This window comes from Miscanthus floridulus, chromosome 18 (assembly GCF_019320115.1).
Source record: "Miscanthus floridulus cultivar M001 chromosome 18, ASM1932011v1, whole genome shotgun sequence".
Taxonomy (NCBI): Eukaryota; Viridiplantae; Streptophyta; class Magnoliopsida; order Poales; family Poaceae; genus Miscanthus; species Miscanthus floridulus.
Genome location: NC_089597.1, coordinates 60924768 through 60947865, shown reverse-complemented (window position 1 = coordinate 60947865; position 23098 = coordinate 60924768). Strand labels below are relative to the sequence as shown.

Below are 23098 nucleotides of genomic sequence, written 5' to 3'. Positions count from 1 at the left end.
CCAAATGTCCAAAGGAGGTGAAACACTTTATATGGCGTACCCGTTGAGGAAAAACTTAGCACAGAGGGGAATGAAACTTACACTACACCACAACCCAAAATTAACGTCACTTGGAGGTCGTTAAAAGTATGAAAATAACGTTAGAAGGTCAGACGTTAAAGATTAGTATCGTTTAGTCGGTCGTTATCTCGTTTTTGCAATAGACAGTCGTTATTGTTATTTCGCTTTAGCGTTCGATTGTCCGTCGTTATATCATATTTTTCGCCACCAACTATCAGTCGCAACACATGCATTGGGCAACCGCGCCCTCAGCTGGCCCATTTGGCCCCTAAATTTTTGGTGGACCCCACCTGTCAGGAAAAAAAATCTCAGCCCGCTAACACAAAGCCCATCTCCCTCACGGACTAACCCTAGCACATCTCCCTCACTGCTGATCGACGCCCGCACTGCCCCATCGCGGCCTCCGCTCGGGAGATGCCCGTCACGCCGCCGGCCGCTCCGCCGCCCCTCTCTCCCACCCCAGATCTTTCCGCTCCTACATCTCCTCTGCGCTCCGGCCGATCCTCCTCTCCAATGTGGCGGCGCGTGTCTCCCTCACCAGCCCGGCACCGCGTGCTCCGTCCTCGACCCGGCGGCGTCCACTCCGTCCCCCGACATGATGCCACGTGCTCCCAGACCCACCGGGCTATCGATCTCTCCATCTCTTAGTCCTGGCTCTCTCTCGCTCCGCCGGATCTGTGAGGAGTGAGGAGGAGTGGTAGGGCGAATGGCAGCAGCAGTGCACAGTGGAGGAGGAGCGGCGGCGGCGTGCGGTGGAGAGGGCGCGACGGCAGCGTGGAGCGTGGTCTGATCGTGGCGAAGATGGCTAAGGCGTGTTTAGATCCATATCCACTATACCGCCGTGCGCCTCCGCGTCCGCATCTTCTACGAGTGTGTCGTCAACTCCGTCGGATCCAAGGTAATTGATCCCTCATCTGTTTTTGTGTGTTCTATGTTGTATGCTTGGATGAAAAGACCAATCTTTGTTTGGAGTGGTTGAGGGCAACCTAAGGCTTTTGGTGGTTCTGTTCACACGAAATATGAAAACCTGGTAGACAAAGTGTCAGAGCTTGATTAGTGTGCACAATGTCTAATGCTGTGGTTGTAGGCTGCTGCTTGTATTTTGGTGAACTACTCAGTGTGCAGTAGTCTCGTGCAGTTGATCAGTCGATCATGGTCTTCTTTTGTTACTGATTTGTTCATGCCGGCACCTTCTTTCAGTGTCGACTAGAAAACACAGGAGAGTAGAAAACATAGGGCGCAACGTTTTGTTTCATCTACCCTATTGTGATTTTTGTGAGTCCTAGAGCTTTAAAATTCAATGATGAGAAAAATGTCTTGTCTTCTCAATGAATTTGATGGCTTTCCACCTCACTCATTGGAGTAGTAGTAGTAATAGTTCCTCTGCACTAGTGGTTCATGTACATACCATTAAGAATGTAAAAAAAGGGCAGACCCAGTGCCGGAGGCTCTCACATGAGTGGGGTTTAGGGAAGGGAAAAACTGAGGCAAGCCTTCCCCCCGCAAAATCTGCGGAGAGGCTGCTTCGAACCCGTGACCTGGTGACTTAGTGAGACAGCTCTCACCACTGCACCAGGCCTGCCCTTCACCATTAAGAATGTAAGCTCAATAGATTTCTCTTGTATAGATAAAACACATGCGTAGGCAAAGTTTCTGACTGACTAGTTATGCAGAGGCTTATAAGAATGAGGAAATGCAAAAGGTGAAGTGATTCCTAGCAGATAGCACTGTGCCCTACATAGAGAGGGTGAAAATCCTGGCTGGTTGGCAAACCCTGCAGCTCAGCACAGCAGAGAGGAAGCTTGTGCAGACCTACAATCAGAAGCCTGTGCTATCTCCCCCACAACACAAACTCTACCAGGTAACTGACTGCATTTCCTTGACAGATTATAGACAAACAGGCGCTGAAATATTAAAATGTGTTTCCAGTTCTGACTGAAACATAAAAGCATGTGTGCCGTTACATTGTTTTCTTATTTTCTTTACTTGATTCAGATGGATATGTTGAAGCATAAAAGCATGCGTGGCACAGTTACCTGTCTAGGAACATCGCCAAGTGGCTGACAGATTTTGGATAGTGTCATATCTTGCTGGCATAACTACATGGTTTTGATAGTTATTTTATCAGTAGGTTGCTAGTTATTTGATATGATCATCCCCATGGAATAGTCTTTGTTGCAGATTCGCTTTGACAAACGACTGTTCAGGTGAATATTTTCATGGATCTATTCATTCATCAATCATTTTGGAGAGATCTAGTGCAAACACTTTACTAAGTACTATGCTATTATGTTCATCTCATCTCGTGTAGGCCTATCTCTGGCCCCAAGGAAGATTCGTAAAGCTTAGAGGGAGTTTTTCATATATTGCTATGGAATTTTTCATATCCTATGAATGCAACGACAAGTGGAGTCTCTTTTTCTACTAACAGTAGAGGTGAGTTCTGTTACACATATAGGTGAAGATGCCTATAATTAAGTAACAAGTGTGCATACTTGATAGTGTACTGGACTATCTAGGCTCTCAATATGCTCCTGTCTTTCTTTCAAATAAGTTGACAATCTTCAAATAAATAACAGTTGTTCTATAGAAGCTTAAAAACCTGGTCTTCAAAGACAACACCTTTGCACATGTGAGTTTTATTCCTGATAAGTATTCTTTGGCTCTTTGCAAGTGTTTGATGAGGCTATCTCTAAATTGCAGCAAGAGGATCAAGGTGCTCATGGTGGCTATTTTTGTTCATGATTTCCTAGTGACAAAAGATTCTGTTGTGTGAGCAAAACATATGAGTTGTGAGCTGTACAGGCCGACATCTTAATTGAGTAGGTAGTTCAGTGAGCTAGCTTGGTTATTGTCTTTGTATTTCGTGTGAAAAATTGTACAAGTACAAATGTTGATGGTTTCAATGACAATTGTGAGCTTTGTTCCAATTTATGTGTTTCATGTGTGTGTGGCTTAATGTCTGACATGATTAATGTTGATTGTATGGTTAAAATATAAATAAATGGATATGGTTAATTTTTTGTAAGCCTAGCGTTAGATAGTTGGTCGCTATAAATATATGTCAAAAGATAGTGTGTCGCTATAAATTTATAATAAGCGTCAGACAGTTGGTCTATATCTATTGCATAGGGTTTGATGGTCGGTCGATAAAAGACGGTCGGTTGTTAAAGATTTATAATGATGCCAGAATCAATGGCTCGTTATAGATTTATAACGACTGGCCGTAGGTCGTTGAAACAGCTTATAACGACCCACCGGGCGATGCTGAATCTGGGTTGTGGTATAGTGTTGAAACCAAATGTCCGGTTTGTAATAGACTGGATGAAGGTGGTGCTCATCTTTTCCTAAAGTGCAAACTGGCCAAGCAAATTTGGAGGGAACTGAAGCTAGGGAAGGAATGGGCGAGTCTGTGCGGCCTGGGTACAGCTCGTGATGTGATTGACCAGATAATGAAGGCAAAGGAGGACAGGCGGCAACTCATGTTCATTACTCTGTGGTTCATTTGATCTGAAAGAAACCTTGTCCGAGAGGAGGGACGCAGGCATCCAACAGAGATTGTGGCGAGAGCTATCAAAATCTATGTTGGGGAGATGGGTGATACTCAAACGCTGCAAAGAGCGCATGTGCAAAGGGTACAGCGCTGGGCCAGGCCACCGGAGGGACATCTGAAACTGAATTGCGATGCTTCTTTCATCCCAGAAAGAAAGTGCGGTGGGTGGGGCTTTTTGATCAGGGACAGTGATGGAGATGTTGTGCTAAGTGGATGGGGGCGTGTAAATCTCTTGCTGAATGCATTCCAGGCTGAAGCGATTGCATGTCTGCAGGGTGTCCAAGCTGCATGTAATTTGGGGATTGGCCGGCAGATCTTGGAGACTGATGCGCTGAAAGTTAAACAAGCGTTGTCAACTGAAGAAATTGATTTGTCAGGGGCTGGTGGCATTGTCCAGGAACTGAAGTTCATGATGGTCCCGAGATCTCCGGCACGGGTGAGCCAATTGCTTACCGTCATTGCCGACCACACACACTACGGATAGAGATAGAAGAAGGGAGGGAGAATAGAGCGCACACATACAGCACAAGCACCAGCGTTGGCCGGAGCTCTACAGAGGAGATGGCAAAACTGAACTCGCTCAACTTTACTGAGTTGCAGTGGAAAGCTACATATACAACTCTACCCATCTAATCCTAGTACACAGACATGCAGGCTGCCATGCTACTACAGTGACTAGATGTGACAGTAGGACTGACTTTGGCGCCTGCCCCTGTTGTGGCTAGAGTGCGACAGGGGCGCCTATCAGTGCTTGCCCCTGCCGTAGTTACAATACAACAGCAGGGGAGCACTTTCGGCGTCTGCCCCTGCCGCGCGTACAGGCGAGGGAGCAGCAGATTACTTTACAATTATTCCCTTAATCCTGCTGCTAACCCTAGAACCTCCACCATACCGATCATCGTCTTCAGCTCCGTGAACCGAAGACGGCCGAGCGGCTTGGTGAGGACGTCCGCGAGTTGCCGACTAGTTTCGACAAACTCGATGACGATCTGTCCTCCATCGACACAGTCCCTGAGGAATTGGAACTTGACGTCGATGTGCTTGCTCCAGTCATAGAGAACCCGATTCTTCACGAGGGCAATGGCGGGCTAGTTGTCCACCATCTGTGCTGGTGGGTGAGCTTCCACACCGGTCAGCTCACCCAGCAGCCGGCGCAGCCACACAGCTTGGCACGCTGCTGTGGCCGCCGCCACGTACTTTGCCTCGCACGTGGATAGTGCCACCACCTTCTGTTTCAGCAACAACCATGAGATTGGAGCCGGCCTGAGGAAGACGAGCACGCTAGAGGTGCTCCGGCGTCCGTCGATGTCCCCCGTCATGTCTGCATCGCTGAACAGAGTGAGTTGCAGCCCACTTCCGTCGGTCTTGGGGAAGACGATCACCTGATCCACCGTCCCTTTGACGTAGTGCAACAGCCGCTTCACCACGGCCTAGTGATCCTTTCGAGGATCCTCCATGAAGCGGCTGACGTAGCCCACGGTGAACGCAATGTCCGCGCTAGTGTGGACTAGGTAGCGCAGACCACCGACGATGCTCTGGTAGAGTGTTGCATCTACCTTAGCCGTGGTACTGGCCTTCGTCAGCTTCAACTGCTCCTCCATTGGAGTCACGCACGGCTTGCACTCAGCCATGCCGCTCCGCTCCAACAGCTTTGAGACGCACGCGCTCTGACTGAGCATGAGCGCCTCCTTCCCCTGTCTCACCACGATGCTGAGGTAGCAGGAGACCAGGCAGAGATCGCTCGTTCGAAAATGAGCTGCCATCTCGTGCTTGAAGCTGTTGATGTCCTCCGCACGCGTGCTGGCGACGATCAAGTAATCATCATACACGCCGACGATGAGCTCCTCCTTCCCCCGTTGCCGCGTGTAGAGCGCGTGCTCGGTTGTGCATTGCGTGAAACCCAAGCTCGCCCAGCGTGGCGTCAAGCTTGGCATTCCACGCTCGCGGGGCCTGCCGCAGCCCATAGAGCGCCTTGCGCAGTTTGAGCACCCTGTGTTCCGCTCCCTTGACGACGAAACCCAGAGATTGCCTGATGAAGACCGTCTCCGCCAGCTTGCCATTAAGAAAGGTTGATTTTACATTCAGGTGATGGACGCGCCAGTCCTTCGCTGCTGCCAAAGCTAGCAGTAGTTGGATAGACTCCATGCGTGCTACCGGCACAAAGACTTCCTCAAAGTCGATGCCCTCACGCTAGACAAAGCCTTGGGTGATGAGGCACACCTTGTGCTTGACAATGGCGCCGCGCTTGTCCTGCTTGACTTTGTACACCCACTTTAGGCCGATCAGACAACATCCTGGAGGTGGATCAACGAGCTCCCAAGTCTCATTTTCTTCAATCGCCTTCATCTCCTCTAGCATCGCCTGTCACCAATTTTCATCGCGCTCGGCCAGCATGAACGTGGGTGGTTCCTCTGCACTGACGAGAAGCAGCTCTGGGTCATTGAACAGCCAACCCGTCAGGCCTGAGGACCCTGTGCCACCGACGATGTCGTCTAGCCTGTGGAACCACACCTCCTCACCATCGTGGAAGGCATCCACGAACTCAGTTATGTCACTTGGAGGTGATGAGAACTCGATCAGCGTCGATGGAGTCCCCTGTTCTGCCGGAGTGTCGGCACATCACTTGGAGTGCTCGGCACCCCAGCTGCAGTGCTCGACACTACTCCTGGACTGCTCGTCACCACTCCTGGAGTGGTTGGCACCACTATAGGAGTGCTCAGCACCAGTCTTGGAGTGGTCGGCACCACTGGAAGACCTCTCGGCTCTGCTACGGGAGCGTTTGGCACCCATCCTAGAGTGGTCTGCACCATTGCAGGACCACTCGGCACCCCTCCTGGAGTGCTCAGCACCCCTCCCGTAGTGCTCGGCACCGCCCCAAGAGTGCTCGGCTCTATTGCTGGAGTGGTCGGCACCTCCTCTCCAGCGTCTCCACCACCGTGGATGACCAAGTGCTCGACGACAAAGGTGCTAGTGAAGCTGCCAGCTTCCCCCGTGCTCGGACTGTCCTAGTCCCAGGTCGTCTTCTCGTCGAACACGACGTCGCGTGAGACAACCACCTTGCCTCCGTGTGGGTCGTAAAGCAGGTACGCCTTGGTACCTTCCTTGTAGCCCAAGAGCACCATCGATGTGCTCCTGTCCTCCAGCTTGGTGAGGACTGGCTTCGTCTTCCTGACATGGCCGATGTAGCCGAGTGTTCAAAGGAAGGACACGCTCAGCTTGTGCCCATACCAAGCTTCGAATGGTGTCTTGCCCTTTAGGCCCTTGGTGGGCGCGCGGTTGAGGATGAACACCGCCGTGGTCACCGCCTCACCCCAGAACCTTGCCGGCATGCTCTTGGCCTTCATCATAGATCGAGCCATGCTGACCACCGTCTGGTTCCGTCGCTCCACCACGCCATTCTGCTGTGGCGAGTACACCGTGGTGTGGTGTCGCACCACACCCTGATCCGCGCAGTACGCAGTGAACTCCACCGAAGTGAATTCGCCGCTGCGATCAGTTCGCAGCACGCGTAGCTTCTTTCCACTCTTCGCCTCCACGCGTGCCTTCAACTTCTTGATCGCCTCCGCCACCTCATCCTTGCTCATCAAGAGTTGCAACCACATATAACGACTGCAATCATCCACAAGCAGGAGGAAGTACCGCCAACCACCATTTGTGGCTGGCGTGATTGGCCCACAGAGATCGCCGTGGACGAGCTCGAGAGCGTCCGCGCATATGATACTTGGCCGCCTTTGAGAACGACAGCCTCCTCTGCTTCCCGGCCAAGTAGCTATCACACAGCTCGCCTCCGTTCTTGATGTGGGGCAGCCCTCAGACCATCTTCTCTAGTCGACCGAGCGCGCCGAAGCTGAGATGGCCGAATTGGGCATGCCACAGCCACGGCTCCTCGGCGTGCCTTACTGCCAGGCACACTGGCTGCTCCACCTTCAAGTTGAGCAGGTACAATTGATTACGTGAGCGTTTTACCTTCTCGAGAAGACGCCGCTCCCGATCTCGAATCTTCAGGATCTAGCACTCGATCAGTACCTCACATCCACACTCGTCTAGTTGCCCGATGCTTGAACGCAGCTGTGGGATTTTGTACACATCCATCAGCGCGCGGTGCTCACTGGTCTGGCACCTGAAGATGATGGTGCCACGCCCTCGGATCGCCACCCTTGAGCCGTCACCGAACATCACCGTGCCAGTCACGTTACCGTTGAGCTCGGAGAAGGCTTCCTTGGAGCCCGTCATGTGGTCGCTAGCGCCAGAGTCTAGGTACCACTGTTGCTCCTGTTCGCCGCCCACACGTCCGAGGTAGACTTAGGCACGCGGTTCGTCGAGGTTGACAGCCTTCAGAGCCTTGTCGTGCCCTTTCACTACCATCACCTCTCCCTTCTCCTTGGCCTCAACATCATGCAGTGTACAGAACGTCGCCATCAGGAGAGTGGCCTCATCATCCTCATCAGCCTACGCTAAATGAGCCTCAGCCTTCTTCTCTTGCTTGTGATTTGAGCACTCCTTTGCCCAATGGCCCGTCTTCCTGCAGCGCCAACAGGTGTTGGGGTTGACCTTCTTCTTCTTCTTCTTCTTCTCAAAAGAAGCCTTGCCGCGACGCTTGCCATCACCACCACGGCTGGAGGAGGCTTCCCCAGACTTCTTCCGGGCAGCCCACTCCTCCTCTGTCAATAGCAGCTTGCCGGTGTCCGTCGTTGCTGTGGCCTGATCCATGCATTCGTCCACCGCCCGTAGATGGCATGTCACATCCTCAATGGTGAGGGTGGACAAGTCCAGCATCGTCTCTATGGAGAGATCGATTTGGATGTACTTCACCGGTATGGAGTAGAGGTACTTGGAGACCGCCTCTTCTTCGTCGATGGTGATGCCGTGGCTCCTCAGCTTGCTGATGAGCGACTATAGGCGGAGGGAGAAGTCCTCCACCAACTCACCATCCTTGAACTTGAGGGAGGCATACTCCTGCTTCAGTAGCTGGGCCGTCGCCTTCTTTGCACGGTCGGAGCCGATGCGCATCGCTGCAATGGCTTCCCACGCCTCCTTAGCAGAGTTCTTCGCTCCCAACGGCTCCCTGTACTTCGTTGGCACAACAGCGAGGATAGCTTCTATTGCTGACATGTCGTCTTCTTCGTTGTCGATGCCCTTATCATTGGCATTCCAGAGCCGTCGGGCTCTGAGCTTGACCTTCATGGTCACCGCCCACTTGCCATATTTGGTGTGACTCAGCGTCGGCTAACTGGTGCCGCTGACCTCCTGCACCGTGCGCACGACGACCTCCTGTCGTGACTGGGCAGCCACCGCAGCGCCGCTGCTGTCGCCCATCTTCAAACCGTCTGTCATCGCCAGCGGTTAGTCCGGCGACGGCGCTTGTATGGCTCTGATACCACTTGTTGGTCCAGAGATCTCCGACACGGGTGAGCCGACCGCTCACCGTCGTTGCCGACCACACACACTATGGCTGGAGGTAGAAGAAGGGAGGGAGAACAGAGCGCGCACACACACAGCACAAGCACCAGCGTTGGTCGGAGCTCTGTAGAGGAGATGATAAAATTGAACTCGCTAAACTTTACTGAGTTATAGTGGGAAGCTATATATACAACTCTACCCATCTAATCTTAGTACATAGACATGACAGGCTGCCATGCTGCTACAGTGACTAGATGTGACAGCAGGACTGACTTTTGCGCATGCCCTTGCTATGGCTACAGTGCGGCAGGAGAGCCTTTCAGCATCTACCCCTGCCGCGGCTATAGTGCAACAGCAGGGGAGCCCTTTCGACGCCTTCCCCTGCCCGCGTACAGGCGAGGGAGCAGCAGATTACTTTATGGTTCATAGCATCTACTAGCTTTGTTAGTTTTGAGTGCATTAATGTTCTGAGAAATTGTAACAAGGCAGCTCATGTCCTTGCTGCTGTAGGTGTGGGTAGTACTGAAGGGGAGGAGCACTTGTCAACATCCCAGATTGTGCAATGAGAATTACCCTAAGTTAAAAAAAAGTTTAAGGACTCAAACCTGCATTTAGAAAGGTGTTGGACCTAAGTGACACAGGACGAAAATATAATGGACCTATGGTGCATTTTGTTCATATGTTATTTTATATGAATTTTCTAGATTGTTATTTTTTTTGTTTTCCAGTACATATATGTGTACTTATGTCACAAGTGTATATGAAATATATAATGTGCGCTCCAGTTTATCTGCCACCATTGACATTATCGTACAGAGAAAGAATGAATTTACAGCAATATAATAATACATTACATTGAGGAACAACAGACAGACATGCGCCCTATCATCTCATGGAGTTAAGCTTATTAAAAAAATCAATGATTTAGCGAGCTGATAATATATACTTTAGTTGACGATGTAGCATTTCTTCCTGATCTCCCCCACTGCACCGGTGAGCACGGCGACGTTGCCCATCTTGATCATGGACTCGCTGAAGTCCTTAAAGAACACGTCGTCAAACTTGCCGGTGGCAATGCGCTGGACGTACTCCCTAGTGGTAGCGTCCGCGAGGAGCGCGGCATCGGACTGGAAGAGCCCCCTCCGCTTGGCGACGTGGTGGTAGTAGCTGGTGTCGAAGGTCTTGTAGCTGCCAGGGTCCATCTCAGAAAGCATGGCCTTGTCGTCGACGCTCTTGCAGCGCGTTCTCAGCCTGTCAGCGTACTCGCTGTCGAGGGATGGGTCCGAGTTGTACGCGCTGCTGAAGTTGTAGAGCCGGTCGGCGTAGGACGGGCAGTGCGCCGTGCCAAGGGTGTGGGCGCCGGAGAGGACGGCGAGGTCGTTCACGTCGAGGCCTTTGGAAGCGAAAATCTTGGTGAGCAGTGGGATGTCCCCGTAAGCTGGAGGCAGCTGGTCGGCCGCCTCTGTTGCGCTGGAGACGCGGCCGTCTCTCCTGCCTAGTGCGACTGGCCAGAAGGGGCCCTTGGCAAGCACGACGGCGTCGCGGGCCATGAGTGTGAGGATGTCGGCACAGGAAACGATGTTGGGGCAGGCGGCCTCGAGCTTGGCCTTCACCCTCTCCACGGAACTAAATCCCCGGAGGCTCTTGTTCGGCTTGGCGTCCCTCTCTGCCAGGTTGCCCTCGGTGGAGTTGAGCAGGACAGAGGCATCACAGCCCTACAATTTTGTGATGATGCGAGCATAGTTTAGTTTTCTGTCAGTTCTATGGCGATCAGTGCAAACGTTAATCAATGCTGGATACATACGATATATGACACAAGTATATATATACTACGACAAGCTGGCGGATACGACGTTTGTGACGCCATGGTTGACAAGGTGTAACGAAATTACCCTGACGAAGCAGTCGTGGAAATGAAGCCTGAGGAGCGGGCCAGCAAGGCTGGGTGCAGCAGAGATGATCTTCTCCATCTCCGTGCGGACGATCGCCTCGACGTTCGGGCATGTCTTGCTGTAGTAGCCGACCTCAAGCTGAGCCACCACCGGTGAGCTACCTGTGACCAGCAGGAGGGCAACAGGCAGCAGCATAATTACAAAAGGCTTAATCGCCATGAAACCTGCTTCGACCACAAATATTGATAATTAATGGCTCTCAGATAGTTGTATGGTGTAGATCAAGCACGAATGTTTTGCAACTAATCAAGGCAGGAATGTGGATGATGGACATGCCTTCGGACACCAAGTATTTATAGATGTGTTGCTAACCTATAGTTACCTGGAGTTGCGTATGCCGTGGCGTGTGACAACCTGTTCCTGCGTACACAAGCCATGTGCTAGCTGCCATCACAACATAATCGCCAACGTATAAAAATAAGACATGCATTTACTTGAATTGAGGTGTTGACGCTTGGCTCCAAGTGAGAAGGCCAATACAAAGATATGGAGAGATAGTTGGCGCAGATGAAGGCCAGTTCATGGCCGCGTCGACCGTATGCAACATGGTTCGTATCTACACTAAGCTAGAGAAGACAGAATGAAGGCAATTATCCTATCCGTTGCCAGTTATTTATATATATGTAATCGAGATAGGGTATATATAGATAGATATATACATCGAGGGGAATAAGACCCCATGTGAGTTGCCAATGATTTGGGCTAGCTGTGTATGATAATGTATGTACCTGTGGATGAGCAGGAATTCTTGGGTGGCGGCATCTGGTCGTGGCGTAACGTACGTGAACGTTACGAAAGATGCATGTTCTCCGCAGCATTGCCGGTAGGTTGACCATGGCCACTGTGGCTTTTGCGCGTCATCGCCCTGGTACGACTGTTAGTTTGGACAGTTCGTATGATTGCTACCGGTTTTCACTAGAGAATGCTTTAGCTTTGTGTGATGCAAATATGTAATATACATATAGGCCTATAGGGGCTAGCCCAAGATAATTTTGCTCTGAAAGTTCCTGAAAAATAGGGTTCTCTCTGAACGTTCCAGCCACATCTTAATCCCTCAACCACATACGTACATACATAGAGCTGGCGCTCAGGCAAGCCATTACTCACTACCGGAGACTGTGTAGTTACCGAGTGCCCCGACAATTACCGAGTGTCAAAAGTCGGGGCACTCGGAAAACATTATTTACCGAGTGCCAACACTCGGAAAACATAAACACCCGGTAGTGGACCGCTTTACCGAGTCAGCACACTCGGTAAATTAAGACACTCGGGAAAACTACAAGTTTACCGAACGGGCACACTCGGTAAAAATAGCCACTCGGTATTGAGGTGCCACGTCACCTAGGATAGCAACCGTGGGCCAAACGGCGTCACGGCATGACATGTTTACCGAGTGTTATGAGCATACACTCGGCAAATATCACGGTAACAACAGCTCCGCCCATTAAGCGTAAAGTTTTACCGAGTGTAAGTGCACAACACTCGGTAAACACTATCTTTTACCGAGTGTATTGGCGCAGCACTCGGTAAAATTCAACCAAATTTCTTGTTTTTCCTTCATTCTTTTTCCTCTATCCACATATGATATTTAGTACCCCATTCCAAAATATGGTGTTTATTTCGATTTATTTACTATATTTCACAAACTTTTCATTCTTTATGAAAATTAGGTACATATCGTGTAAATTTAATTGTAATAATTAAAATCGAACTCGATAAATCACGAGATTGGAAGAATTAACATTGAAGCATACATCTATGTTATAAAAAAAATTTGTTTCGGAAGTATTTTTACATTCGTCGCTGCCGAACCGGTACATCTCCCAAAGAGACGTTAAACATTCACATTGACGAGTATGATTTCTATTAAGAGTGAAATTCAACATTATGATTTGAACTTGGAATTTTTTAGATAGTAAATAGATGACATGAAATAGTTCATGTGAAAGTTTGGTGAATTTTAGGATTAAATTGGCATTTTTTCTTTTTTGTTTTGCATGAAATAATGGATACTTTTACCGAGTGTGGCCTCAAACACTCGGTAAAGGTTAGCCACGGCCCACCTGTCTGGCACAGTGGGCTGCCATGCTTCTGTTTACCGAGTGCCGTAGATCTGGGCACTCAGTAAACATGTACCAGGCCCACATGTCATTGGGCTGCGGTGCTTGAGTTTACCGAGTGCCGTACATCTAGGCACTCGGTAAACAGAAGCATTCAACACTAAGCCGTTCCTCCCTCAAATCGTGCACAGACACACACACACACCGCCGCGTCCGCCTCCTCCCCTCCACCACCGCCGCCACCGGGCGGTCCCCCACAGCCGTCGCCACCGGAGAGACGGAGAGAGAGACAGCGGCACCGGCGCACCGGACGACGATCCCCTCCGCCGACGCCGCCCCATGCTCCCTCCTTCGCTCCCGTTCCCGCGAGGTGGGGTGGGGTGGGCCCCAGCAGCAGCGGCCGCCTCCTCCCCTCCATGCCATCGCCAGCGCCTCCCCGCTGTCGCCGGCGCCTCCCCACCGCCGCGGCTGCCTCCTCCCCTCCACCACCGCCGCCACCGGGCGGTCCCCCACAGCCGCCGCCACCGGGGGAGGGCGGCCACCCGCCGCCACCGCGGGACTGCCGCCGCCGCGGCCGCCTCCTCTCCTCCACCACCGCCGCCACCGGGCGGTCCTCCACCGCCGCCGCCACCGGTAAATGCCCTAAGTCACCATATTTTCCTTTTTTCGAGTTATGACTATATGCATTTGTTCGGGAAGCTTGGCGAATCCGGCACTGAGTACAGCGTAGTTGCCATTCATCCAGACAGAAATTTGGTGTTCATTGTTCAATATTGGAACTGGCAACTCATCTCATATGACATGGACAGTAAAGAGGTGTGCGCTCTCGGCACTCTTGAGCATGAGTGTAGCCGTGTTACTCCTTTTGTCCCCTGCTTCTTAGACTTTTTGTCCAATTAATACTGCAAGGAAGCTGAGACATCATGTACTAGGTTACATATATGCCAGTAGCCAGTTATCCTAATTAATGTAGTTTTCTAAATTTCCCGGACTATGCTGGTTTGCATTCAAGTCAGTATGAAATGCTATCTATGGTGTTCCCAGAATTGCAATGAACTCTGTTTTTGTAGTCTGACTCTGCTACCAATGTCGGTTTGTATTCAGGTCATAGGTTTCAGGTTATAATAGCGAGCGAGTGCTTGCTGTATATTTATTGTCTGTTCTTTCCTGCATTAGTTGTTTTTTGCTGAATGCTAAAGTAATAAGCTAAATGTAACTTCCAGATAGTTAACCAACAATGCTTGGCTGAAAGCTCGGAACTGAAACCTGTGCTGTGTTAGCCACAAAAGCTTCCAACTGGATTGCATGACATGTCTAGTTTTCGGATAAATATTCCAATATATGCTGCTGAACAGTAGTTGCCATATTGTAAAAAGGATGCTTCGGACTGATCATAGCTTGCTTGTCAATACCAGTTGCTAGAAGTGTTATGGAAGAACCATCTCATTCTATTTATCTGTAGACAATTGTTTGTTATACAGCAATCAGTACTTTGAGCTTGTATTTGTGTCCGATATATACAAGTTAGCTCTGTCTGCAATATGGTACTTGAAAACTTGGAAGGCCTTTCACCTAAAATCCCAGTGACCAATGTACCCACACCTTGTTATAAGCTTGGAAATTATAGGTGATCAGGAGGCAAAAAAAAAACTTGGAAAGTCAAGGAAACAATTTGAGAAAAGGAACCCCCACCATTATCTGGTTGTGAAGCAAGGAGAGAAATAATATATACTGTACAAATCTTTTTGAACAAAAATGATGGGCTACGAGACCATATGAACAAATCTTTTTGATAGTGATGCCTGCACAATAGCCTTGATGGTTGTGAAGCAAGGAGAGAAATAATATATACTGTACAAATCTTTTTGAACAAATCTTGCTAGTGATGGTTGTGGCTACAAAAAAATTGGTTCCATGTATTCCTCCATCTACAAGTGACATAGCGGCCTTTCAACCTTAGGTAAAATCTCATCATCCAATCTAGCAAACATCTTCTATGTGAATCGACCAAGAACATGAATATCTCTTTATCATCTCATATGGTTTTTCTCTAGCACTACTACTCTATTGCTCTAAACTGCAATATCGTCTATATGTTAGGATGGATGACCGTCAGTGGATGTACACGGGCTATCAGAAGAGGGGTCAATACACAAATGAATGGATTGAGAAGGCCAATGATTTCATGACGAAGGCATTTGCAAACGGACGGCGACATGCCTGGTGTCCCTGTAGGAAGTGTAAGAACAAGGCAATGAAAACATATGAGGAGATGAGTAAAGATCTTGTCAACAATGGATTTGTAGAGAACTATACCCGGTGGACCATGCATGGTGAACGCCATTGTGCGAGAGAAGAGGTCGTGAGACAACGGATCGAGGAGTTTGATTCTGAAGCCGGGGTGGCAGAAATGTTAAATGACCATGACATGGCTTTCGATGAAGGAAGTGCAGAGCAGGAGCCAGAGCAAACTGCAAAGGCGTTTTACGCCATGTTGGATGTGGCACAACAACCCCTTCACGGGCGCACCAATGTTTCTAAACTGGATGCCATTGCACGTCTAATGGCTGTGAAGTCCCAGTTTAGCTGGAGTAGAGAATCCTTCGATCAACTGTTGACAGTAGTTGGCACCCTACTTCCGGATGATCACGTTCTGCCAAAGAACACGTATGAGTCAAATAAAATCCTTCGTGCACTCAAGATGTCGTACGAGCAGATACATGCTTTTCCGAACGGATGCATCTTATTCAGGGGAGAACATGCTGACGATAAGTACTGTCCGAAGTGTAAGGCATCTAGGTACATTGAGTTAGAATCTGGTGATGGTCGGAAGACGCAAACAAAAGTCGGCGCAAAGATCCTGAGGTACCTTCCTTTCATACCGAGGATCCAACGGCTTTTCATGAGCGAGGAATCCGCAAAACAGATGACGTGGCACAAAACTGGATGCCGATACACTGACAAGATGATACATCCGTCCGATGGTGAATCATGGAAAAGCTTTGATCGGAAGCATACCGACAAAGCTGACGAGGCTCGTAATGTACGCATTGCACTGGCAACTGATGGATTCAATCCTTATGGAATGGGTTCTTCACCATACACATGTTGGCCCGTATTCATCATCCCTCTCAACCTCCCACCTAGCGTCGCCTTTCAACGGCAAAATATTTTCTTGTCACTTATAATTCCAGGACACCCGGGGGCTAATATGAGTGTGTACATGGAGCCTTTGATAGACGATTTGGTCCGTGCATGGGACGAAGGGGTAGTGACATACGACCGATTCACAAAGACAAACTTCAGAATGCATATTTGGTACCATTATTCCATGCATGACTTCCTGGCTTATGGGTTATTTTGTGGCTGGTGTGTTCACACGAAGATGCCATGCCCGATATGCAAGTCAGCTGTGGAGTTCTTTCGGTTGGAGAAGGGGGGCAAGTTTTCTTCGTTTGACAAACATCGACAATTCCTCCCTCTTGACCACCCATTCAGGAGAGACAAGAAGAACTTTCGAAAAGGTGTCACAGTGGAAGACTCTGCACCGGAAATGATGACAGGTGCCCAGGTTCTTGAGATGTTAGATGGTCTTGTGGTCGACAATGAAAAGGGGGGCTTCGTGGGATACGGAAAAGAGCATGCGTGGACACACAAGTCGTGCTTGTGGAAGCTTCCTTACTTTAAGGACCTCCTTCTTCCACATAACATTGATGTAATGCACACTGAAAAGAATTTCGCCGAGGCGGTCCTTCACACAATCATGGACTGGGAAAAGTCAAAGGACAATGTCAAGGCTAGATTGGATCAAGCAACGCTGTGCGATAGACCAAAGCTAAACATGTTGCCTCCCTTACGCGGGAAGTCATGGAAGAAGCCTAAGGCCGACTTTGTCCTAACGAGGGCCCAAAAGAAAGAAGTTCTTCAATGGTTCCAATCGTTGATGTTCCCTGACGGGTATGCAGCGAATTGGAGGAGGGGTGTGAACTTAAGTACCATGCGAATCACAGGGCTCAAGAGTCATGATTACCACATATGGATTGAACGCCTTCTTCCGGTGATGGTTCGTGGCTATTTCTCTGATCACATCTGGCGAGTGATGGCAGAGTTGAGCATGTTCTTCCGCAAGCTATGTGCTAAGGAGATATCTCGGACCGAGATTGAAGAAATGGAAAGAATGGCCCCGGTGTTGCTCTGCAAGTTGGAGAAGATCTTTCCCCCGGCTTCTTCAATTCGATGCAACATTTGCTCTTGCACCTACCATATGAGGCAAAAATGGGGGCCCTGTGCATGCCCATTGGTGCTATCCAATTGAGCGATGCCTAAAGGTTCTTAGAACAAAATGCAAAAATAAATGCAAAATTGAAGCTTCCTGTGTAGAGGCATCCATTGTGGAGGAGGTGTCATACTTCACAACAAGATACTATGCCGACAACCTTCCTAACGTGCATAATCCACCCCCTCGTTACAATGCCGCCGACAATCAGTCGACCCTCAGCCTTTTCCGAGGGCAACTCGGAAGTGCAAGTGAACCTACCTTGAAGATGTTGAGCCTAGAAGAGTGGCGCTCTATCCAGCTGTATGTGTTGTGGAACCTTGAAGAGGTTGGCCCGTACGTTGCGTAAGTTTTACACAAACTTGTTTCTTTTCTTGTCAATATTTCGCATGCACCCATCCAACCCTCTTGTTAACGGCCGTTACAGCAAATTTGTTCTCCTCTACCATCGTCCATCACGGAGGGAACCCACCGAAGCAGAAGTTGAAACCCTTCTAAGACATGGCGCGGGAGAACGAAATCCCACTTTTATTTGTTGGTTCAAGGAGGAGGTACTGTTCAATTTCATTGGTTGTTTGTACTTAACTCTCATCTCGACAAATATATAACGAATCATCCTACTTGAACTAGCAGGCCAAAACTGACGTGTCTATGAGTGCCGAGTTGAGGCAAGTTGCCAATGGATTTGAATTTAGGGTCAAGTCATTCTCTATGTACGATGTCAATGGATATCGCTTTCACACAACTCGGCACGAGCAGAGTCGGCCGAATTGAAGAACCACAAATACCGGTGTTTTCACGCCAGGCACAGATGGGTTGGACTACTATGGAATAATTGAAGAAATATACAAACTCAAGTTTCCTGGTTGTGTACCTCTTCGTCCTGTCATATTCAAATGCCATTGGTTTGATCCCAAAGAAGTGATAAAGACCCCAGAGCTTGGGTTAGTCGAAGTTCTAAAGTCATCCGTCTTGCTAGGAGACGACGTGTACATTGTGGCCCAACAGGCCACGCAAGTTTATTATCTCTCATACCCGTGCCAAACCAAAGACCGTCTTAAGGCGTATGATGTTGTGTACAAGGTATCGCCGCATGGTAAAGTACCCGTCCCAAACGATGATGATTATAACATCGATGCAAACACATATGACGGAGAGTTCTTTCAAGAAGAAGGATTAGAAGGGAGTTTTGAGATTGTCTTAGATGTAGATCTCGCAATGGAAGTGGACAATGATACGGTCATTGTTGACGGGAATGATGGAGAGGAGGTTCACAACGCGAAGGACTTGTTATTACTTGAGCAACACCATTCAGGCAGTGTCGCTAGTGATGAGACTTTGAGAGACGATCATAATTACGTCGACAATAGCGATGATGAGATTTTTGGCCCACCTATCGATGATCTTGATGATTATTTCTAGTACATGTAAGATCTGTAGTACTTATGGCAATTTTATACATGTATGATACATTTACTTATTTTGCATCTCTTTTATACATGTATGATACATTTACTTATTTTGCATCTCTTTTATACATGTATGATACATTTACTTATTTTGCATCTCTTTTATACATGTATGATACATTTACTTTTGTATATGCGTACTCATAGTTTATTCCTTTTGTTGTAGGTGATTGATGGTGGGCGGTGGAATCAGGAAGATTAGGTCGGTTATGACCTTACTGGCTGGTGGCGAGGGGTCCAGCCAGGGTGGAGGACGAGGGCGTGCACAGACTGAGGGTGGAGGGCGTGCCCAGGGAGGAGGAGGAGGACGACGACGAGGGCATGCCCAGGGAGGTGGAGCCCAGGGTGGAGGAGGAGGACGGCGACGACGAGGGCGTCGAGAGCCGACACCTCCTCCACAGGACGACGATGACGAGTTCGTAGCGGCCACGGAGGAGGATGAGGAGGAGGAGGAGACCAGGGAGGAGATAGCGGAGGCGGTGGAGGAGGCACGGAGGGAGGATGAGGCCGAGCGGGCTGAGCGCGAGGAGGATGCTGACTTGCTGGTAGAGGAAAATGGGGTGCCTATGGTTTGGCTACGAGGGTCGTCGCGCCTCCCAGACTTACCCATACAGAGACGGCCAGTGATTCGACCCTCCGGAACTAAGTAAGTAATTTTTGCATGTTAACACTACTTCACTAGTTTTTAAGTTATAACAGAAACTAATATTCAATCTCAATAACTTTGTGGAGGGATTGGGAAATGGTGATCCCAGGGAGTCACTCTCGCTGAGTAAACGGGATCCTGGGTCTTCTGTGCAGGGCAAACTACCCCGGGATGGTGAGGATCGATGGTGTTGTGCAGCCCGCCATGAAGTGGTCCCACTGGCACGCCGCCAGCGATCAGACTGATCGAGCTGGCAGGTGTTATAACAGCAAGGCCGACCGGGTGATGAAAGAGCTGTGGGTACGTGTTCATCGCACTATGCTGATAATAACATCACATTAATTGTATATTACTGACTGTATTTGCTTATAGGATTACTACACCTTGGCGGAGGGAGTACGTAGGGAGGACGCGGATGACGTGGTGAACAGAGTCTGTGTTCACCGAGTGTAGGACCTCTTCTACGAGACAAAGCTCCTGTGCAGAAGAATTTACCATGGCCGCAGAGGACACAGAGTCACTAGAGCGCAGGCAGTGCACCTGCCCCTAACTAAGGAGCAATACTTGACGGTAAACATGAGATTACATCGTCTGCGATTAATTGCACTAAAATTGATTTATGATTTGTCATGTGCTCGTGTACGTGCAGGTGCCTCCTGCTTGGTGTGCGGGGATGGACAACTGCTGGGAGGCCATTGTGGACAAGTGGTTGAGTGAGGAGTATGAGCAATATCACGCCGTACGCTCACGTTGCCGTGCGATGATGCAGGGTTCCTCGCACAAACAAGGCCCCACTACCCTCAAGGAATATGCAGCCAGATATGTACGCGGATTTCATTTCGTTGTTGCTATGCTAACTTCTGAATGCATAATATCTTATTGTTGTGCTTCTTCCTGCAGACGCGGTTCCACCTCGGCCAGGAGTGCGCCTCGTTCAAGGCATATGCCTTGGCACACAAGGGCAAGGCAAAGGACCCCGACCTCGTCTACAACCCGGAGGACCCGCCCGAGGCATACAGCAACCCGAGCGTGCACAGGCGCCTCAGCGAGTACACGGCGATGGCGAGAGAGATCCATGGGTCAGAATTTGATCCGAGCACCACTGACCTCGAGGGTGACATCGTCATGAGGTTGGGACCAGGTAAGCCACACGGGCGGTACTATATGGGCAACAGCACCATAGACACGGCCAACACTCAGACACTCGCCCAGATTAGAGCCTGGAGCACGAGTTCGAGTCCGGCCATACGCCCATGCTCACAACCCCAGGTGGTAGCACTCCAGGTTAGTTCTGTTGCATTCGTTGCCCATTCATTTTCTACTCGTTCTTTATTTGCATTCTAACTATGTGATAAATAATTGTAGGCCCAGATTGAAGCCCTGCAGGAGTCACAGCAGGCCTCACAGAGCCAGCTTCAGGCCCTCGAGCTGTCGCACCAGGTCGAGTTGGCACAGGAGAGGGCGCGAGTGCAGACCCAGCTTGAGGCCTTCCAGCAGGCGCACAAGGACTGGTACGAGTACATGGCCCATTTTTCTCAGAGCATGGGCCAGCCTCCACCGCCTCCGCCGCCGCCGATGATACCGTTGGTGCCTCCACCTCCGCGCGACGGCACTCCTGTGAGTCACTTAGATGCACTCTTCACTTTCGTGTCATATAGAGCTACCTTCGACTTATACCTTAGTTTGACCTACCATAGCTTAGACCTTAGAATTTGCTTTGATCCAGATAACTCACATGTGCAATCTCATTCTAGGGACCTTCTACAGCTGGATCGAACAACGATATGCTGGGTGATCAAGACCTGGACTTGACTCCGTTTCTCCGCAGGCCTCCGACCATGTGACAGGCCATCCGACCTTGTTTGATAGTTTTGTATGTTGAACTGTGGACTTGGTTGAACTTTGTGGACTTTGGACATATGTTGATGGTGTTTGTGGACTTTGCATGGTGCTTGTCGACATATGTTTGTTATTGTGAGTGAATGTGATATTTGTGGACATATATGTGATATATATTGCATATCTGTCATGTTATTATAATTTCCTGTGATTTTGTTGCTTATTGTGACTGGATATGCACTGAAACAAACAAAAAAAAATTCTGTGGACATATTTTACCGAGTGTAGCACTCGGTAAAATAGAGATTCTGTCAGTTTTACCGAGTGTAGCACTCGGTAAAACAGCGAACAGAACCAAATTGGTTCTGATTCTGTGAATTTTGCCGAGGGTGCCATTTTTTTCCGAGTGCCGCTTCCCCACTCGGAAATATTTGACTACTTTTTACCGAGTGGGAACACTCGGTAAACATTATTCCTGAAGACTATTTGCGGAATTGTTTTAATCACGAAAATGGTTATTATTTTACCGAGTGTTAGGAGCTACACTCGGTAAACATTATTCAAAAAATTTATTTGTGGAATTGTTTTAATCACGAAATGCTAATTTATTTACCGAGTGCTGCTAGTGACACTCGGTAAACGTCGCCGTTAACGGTTAGTTTGGAGGCTGACGACCGTCAAGTCATAATTGTTTACCGAGTGTCATTGTAGCACTCGGTAACTATCTTCTCCGAGTGTGCCGATATTAGACACTCGGTAAAATAACTTCACCGAGTCATTGTTTGCCGAGTCCACTTTACCGAGTGTGGCACTCGGTAAAGAGTTTGCCAAGTGTGTAGCACTATTTGCCGAGTGTTACTCACACTCGGTAAATACACAGTATCCCGTAGTGACTAGACTGTCCACGGCACAACTATTTTTCACGAGAAATTTTTAACCATGGCAACACTACTATAAAAAGCACCCATCTGGGTTGTTCCAACGGTAATAATGGCGTCTCAGAGTCAAAAGAGCTATCTACACCATGCACAATGCATGCCAAGACTAGTGAATGTAGACCGTATAGGCACATGACTGTTTAGAAAGAAGGGGCTTTCTTGGAAGCCTGTTTTGCCGAAACATAACTTTGTTTTTAAAAAAAAAATAGAAACAAGACTAGACTTCTTTTAAGGCCAATTGACATTGAATTTATTTCTAGTTCCAGTTACCTATGAAGATCCAAGTCCAACCAAGGGCACCATTAACGATCGATTTAACTTGCTATTTCATATGATTTTTTTTTTAAAATAGAGTAAATTAATATATTAGTATAGAAAAATATGTAAGCATAGACACATGAATCGTAAAAAAGTGTGCGAGCTAATCTCTTCATATAGATCTAGCTTATCATTCTCTCTTCTTTTTATTGAATAATACTCTATGAGTGAGCAGTGCCATCACCACTGTGATCATCTGGATTTCCTTGGCGCTCATTGGCCCCTCTTTGTCCAAGATTTGCCCCTCTAATGCAATCATGCAGTGGTGGCAAGCTAAGGTGGCTTCTTTCATCGAAGATCTAAGCCACTGTACTGGCAAAGTATATGGCACTGTGTGTTAAAGTAATTCCACCAGATTGAGAAAATTTAATATCCTTTCCCTATAACCAGAAATAAAAGAGATTGGATAGAAAAAATTAGCTCTAGTATGCCATGTTTACAATCCCCATTCCCTAAATTTTCTCAATTGAGAAAAACCTCTGCCACAAAGAAAGGGGGGAGCAACCCATCCCCTTTCCCTTTCTTCTAGCTCGTTTCTTACCTGCGCTCCGGATTTCCGCACCACTCACCTAACACTGGCTGCCAAT

The 23098-nt window shown here is 48.8% G+C and overlaps 2 protein-coding genes and 1 long non-coding RNA gene across 6 annotated transcripts; 2 read left to right on the top strand and 1 right to left on the bottom strand.

Moving 5' to 3' along the window:
• Window positions 1-429: 429 nt before the first annotated feature.
• LOC136521990 (uncharacterized) lies at window positions 430-3003 on the top strand. Of its 4 annotated transcripts, none has more exons than XR_010775747.1 (5): window positions 430-958; window positions 1148-1921; window positions 2056-2267; window positions 2372-2496; window positions 2764-3003. It is a non-coding gene; the product is annotated as an uncharacterized lncRNA (long non-coding RNA). The 4 variants fall into 4 exon arrangements; XR_010775746.1 differs by having other exon boundaries at window positions 430-1659; window positions 1734-1921; XR_010775745.1 differs by having other exon boundaries at window positions 430-1921.
• Window positions 3004-3653: 650 nt separating this feature from the next.
• On the top strand, window positions 3654-4097 carry LOC136523932 (uncharacterized). Its single transcript, XM_066517446.1, has one exon. The coding sequence runs from the start codon at window positions 3654-3656 to the stop codon at window positions 4095-4097; it is 444 nt and encodes a 147-aa protein (XP_066373543.1).
• A 5863-nt stretch (window positions 4098-9960) lies between these two features.
• On the bottom strand, window positions 9961-11124 carry LOC136522406 (peroxidase 1-like). The gene is made up of 2 exons (XM_066516230.1): window positions 10906-11124; window positions 9961-10728 (listed from the first exon to the last, which is right to left on the bottom strand). The coding sequence occupies exons 1-2, from the start codon at window positions 11122-11124 to the stop codon at window positions 9961-9963; spliced, it is 987 nt and encodes a 328-aa protein (XP_066372327.1).
• Window positions 11125-23098: the final 11974 nt, after the last annotated feature.

Excerpts from the sequence above, each read along its gene's own strand:
- LOC136523932 (XM_066517446.1), top strand. The coding sequence starts at position 3,654 with ATGGGTGATACTCAAACGCTGCAAAGAGCGCATGTGCAAAGGGTACAG.
- LOC136522406 (XM_066516230.1), bottom strand. The coding sequence starts at position 11,124 with ATGGCGATTAAGCCTTTTGTAATTATGCTGCTGCCTGTTGCCCTCCTG. Across the intron at positions 10,729-10,905 it reads TCCACGACTGCTTCGTCAGG|GGCTGTGATGCCTCTGTCCT; the intron begins GTAATTTCGTTA and ends ACAAAATTGTAG.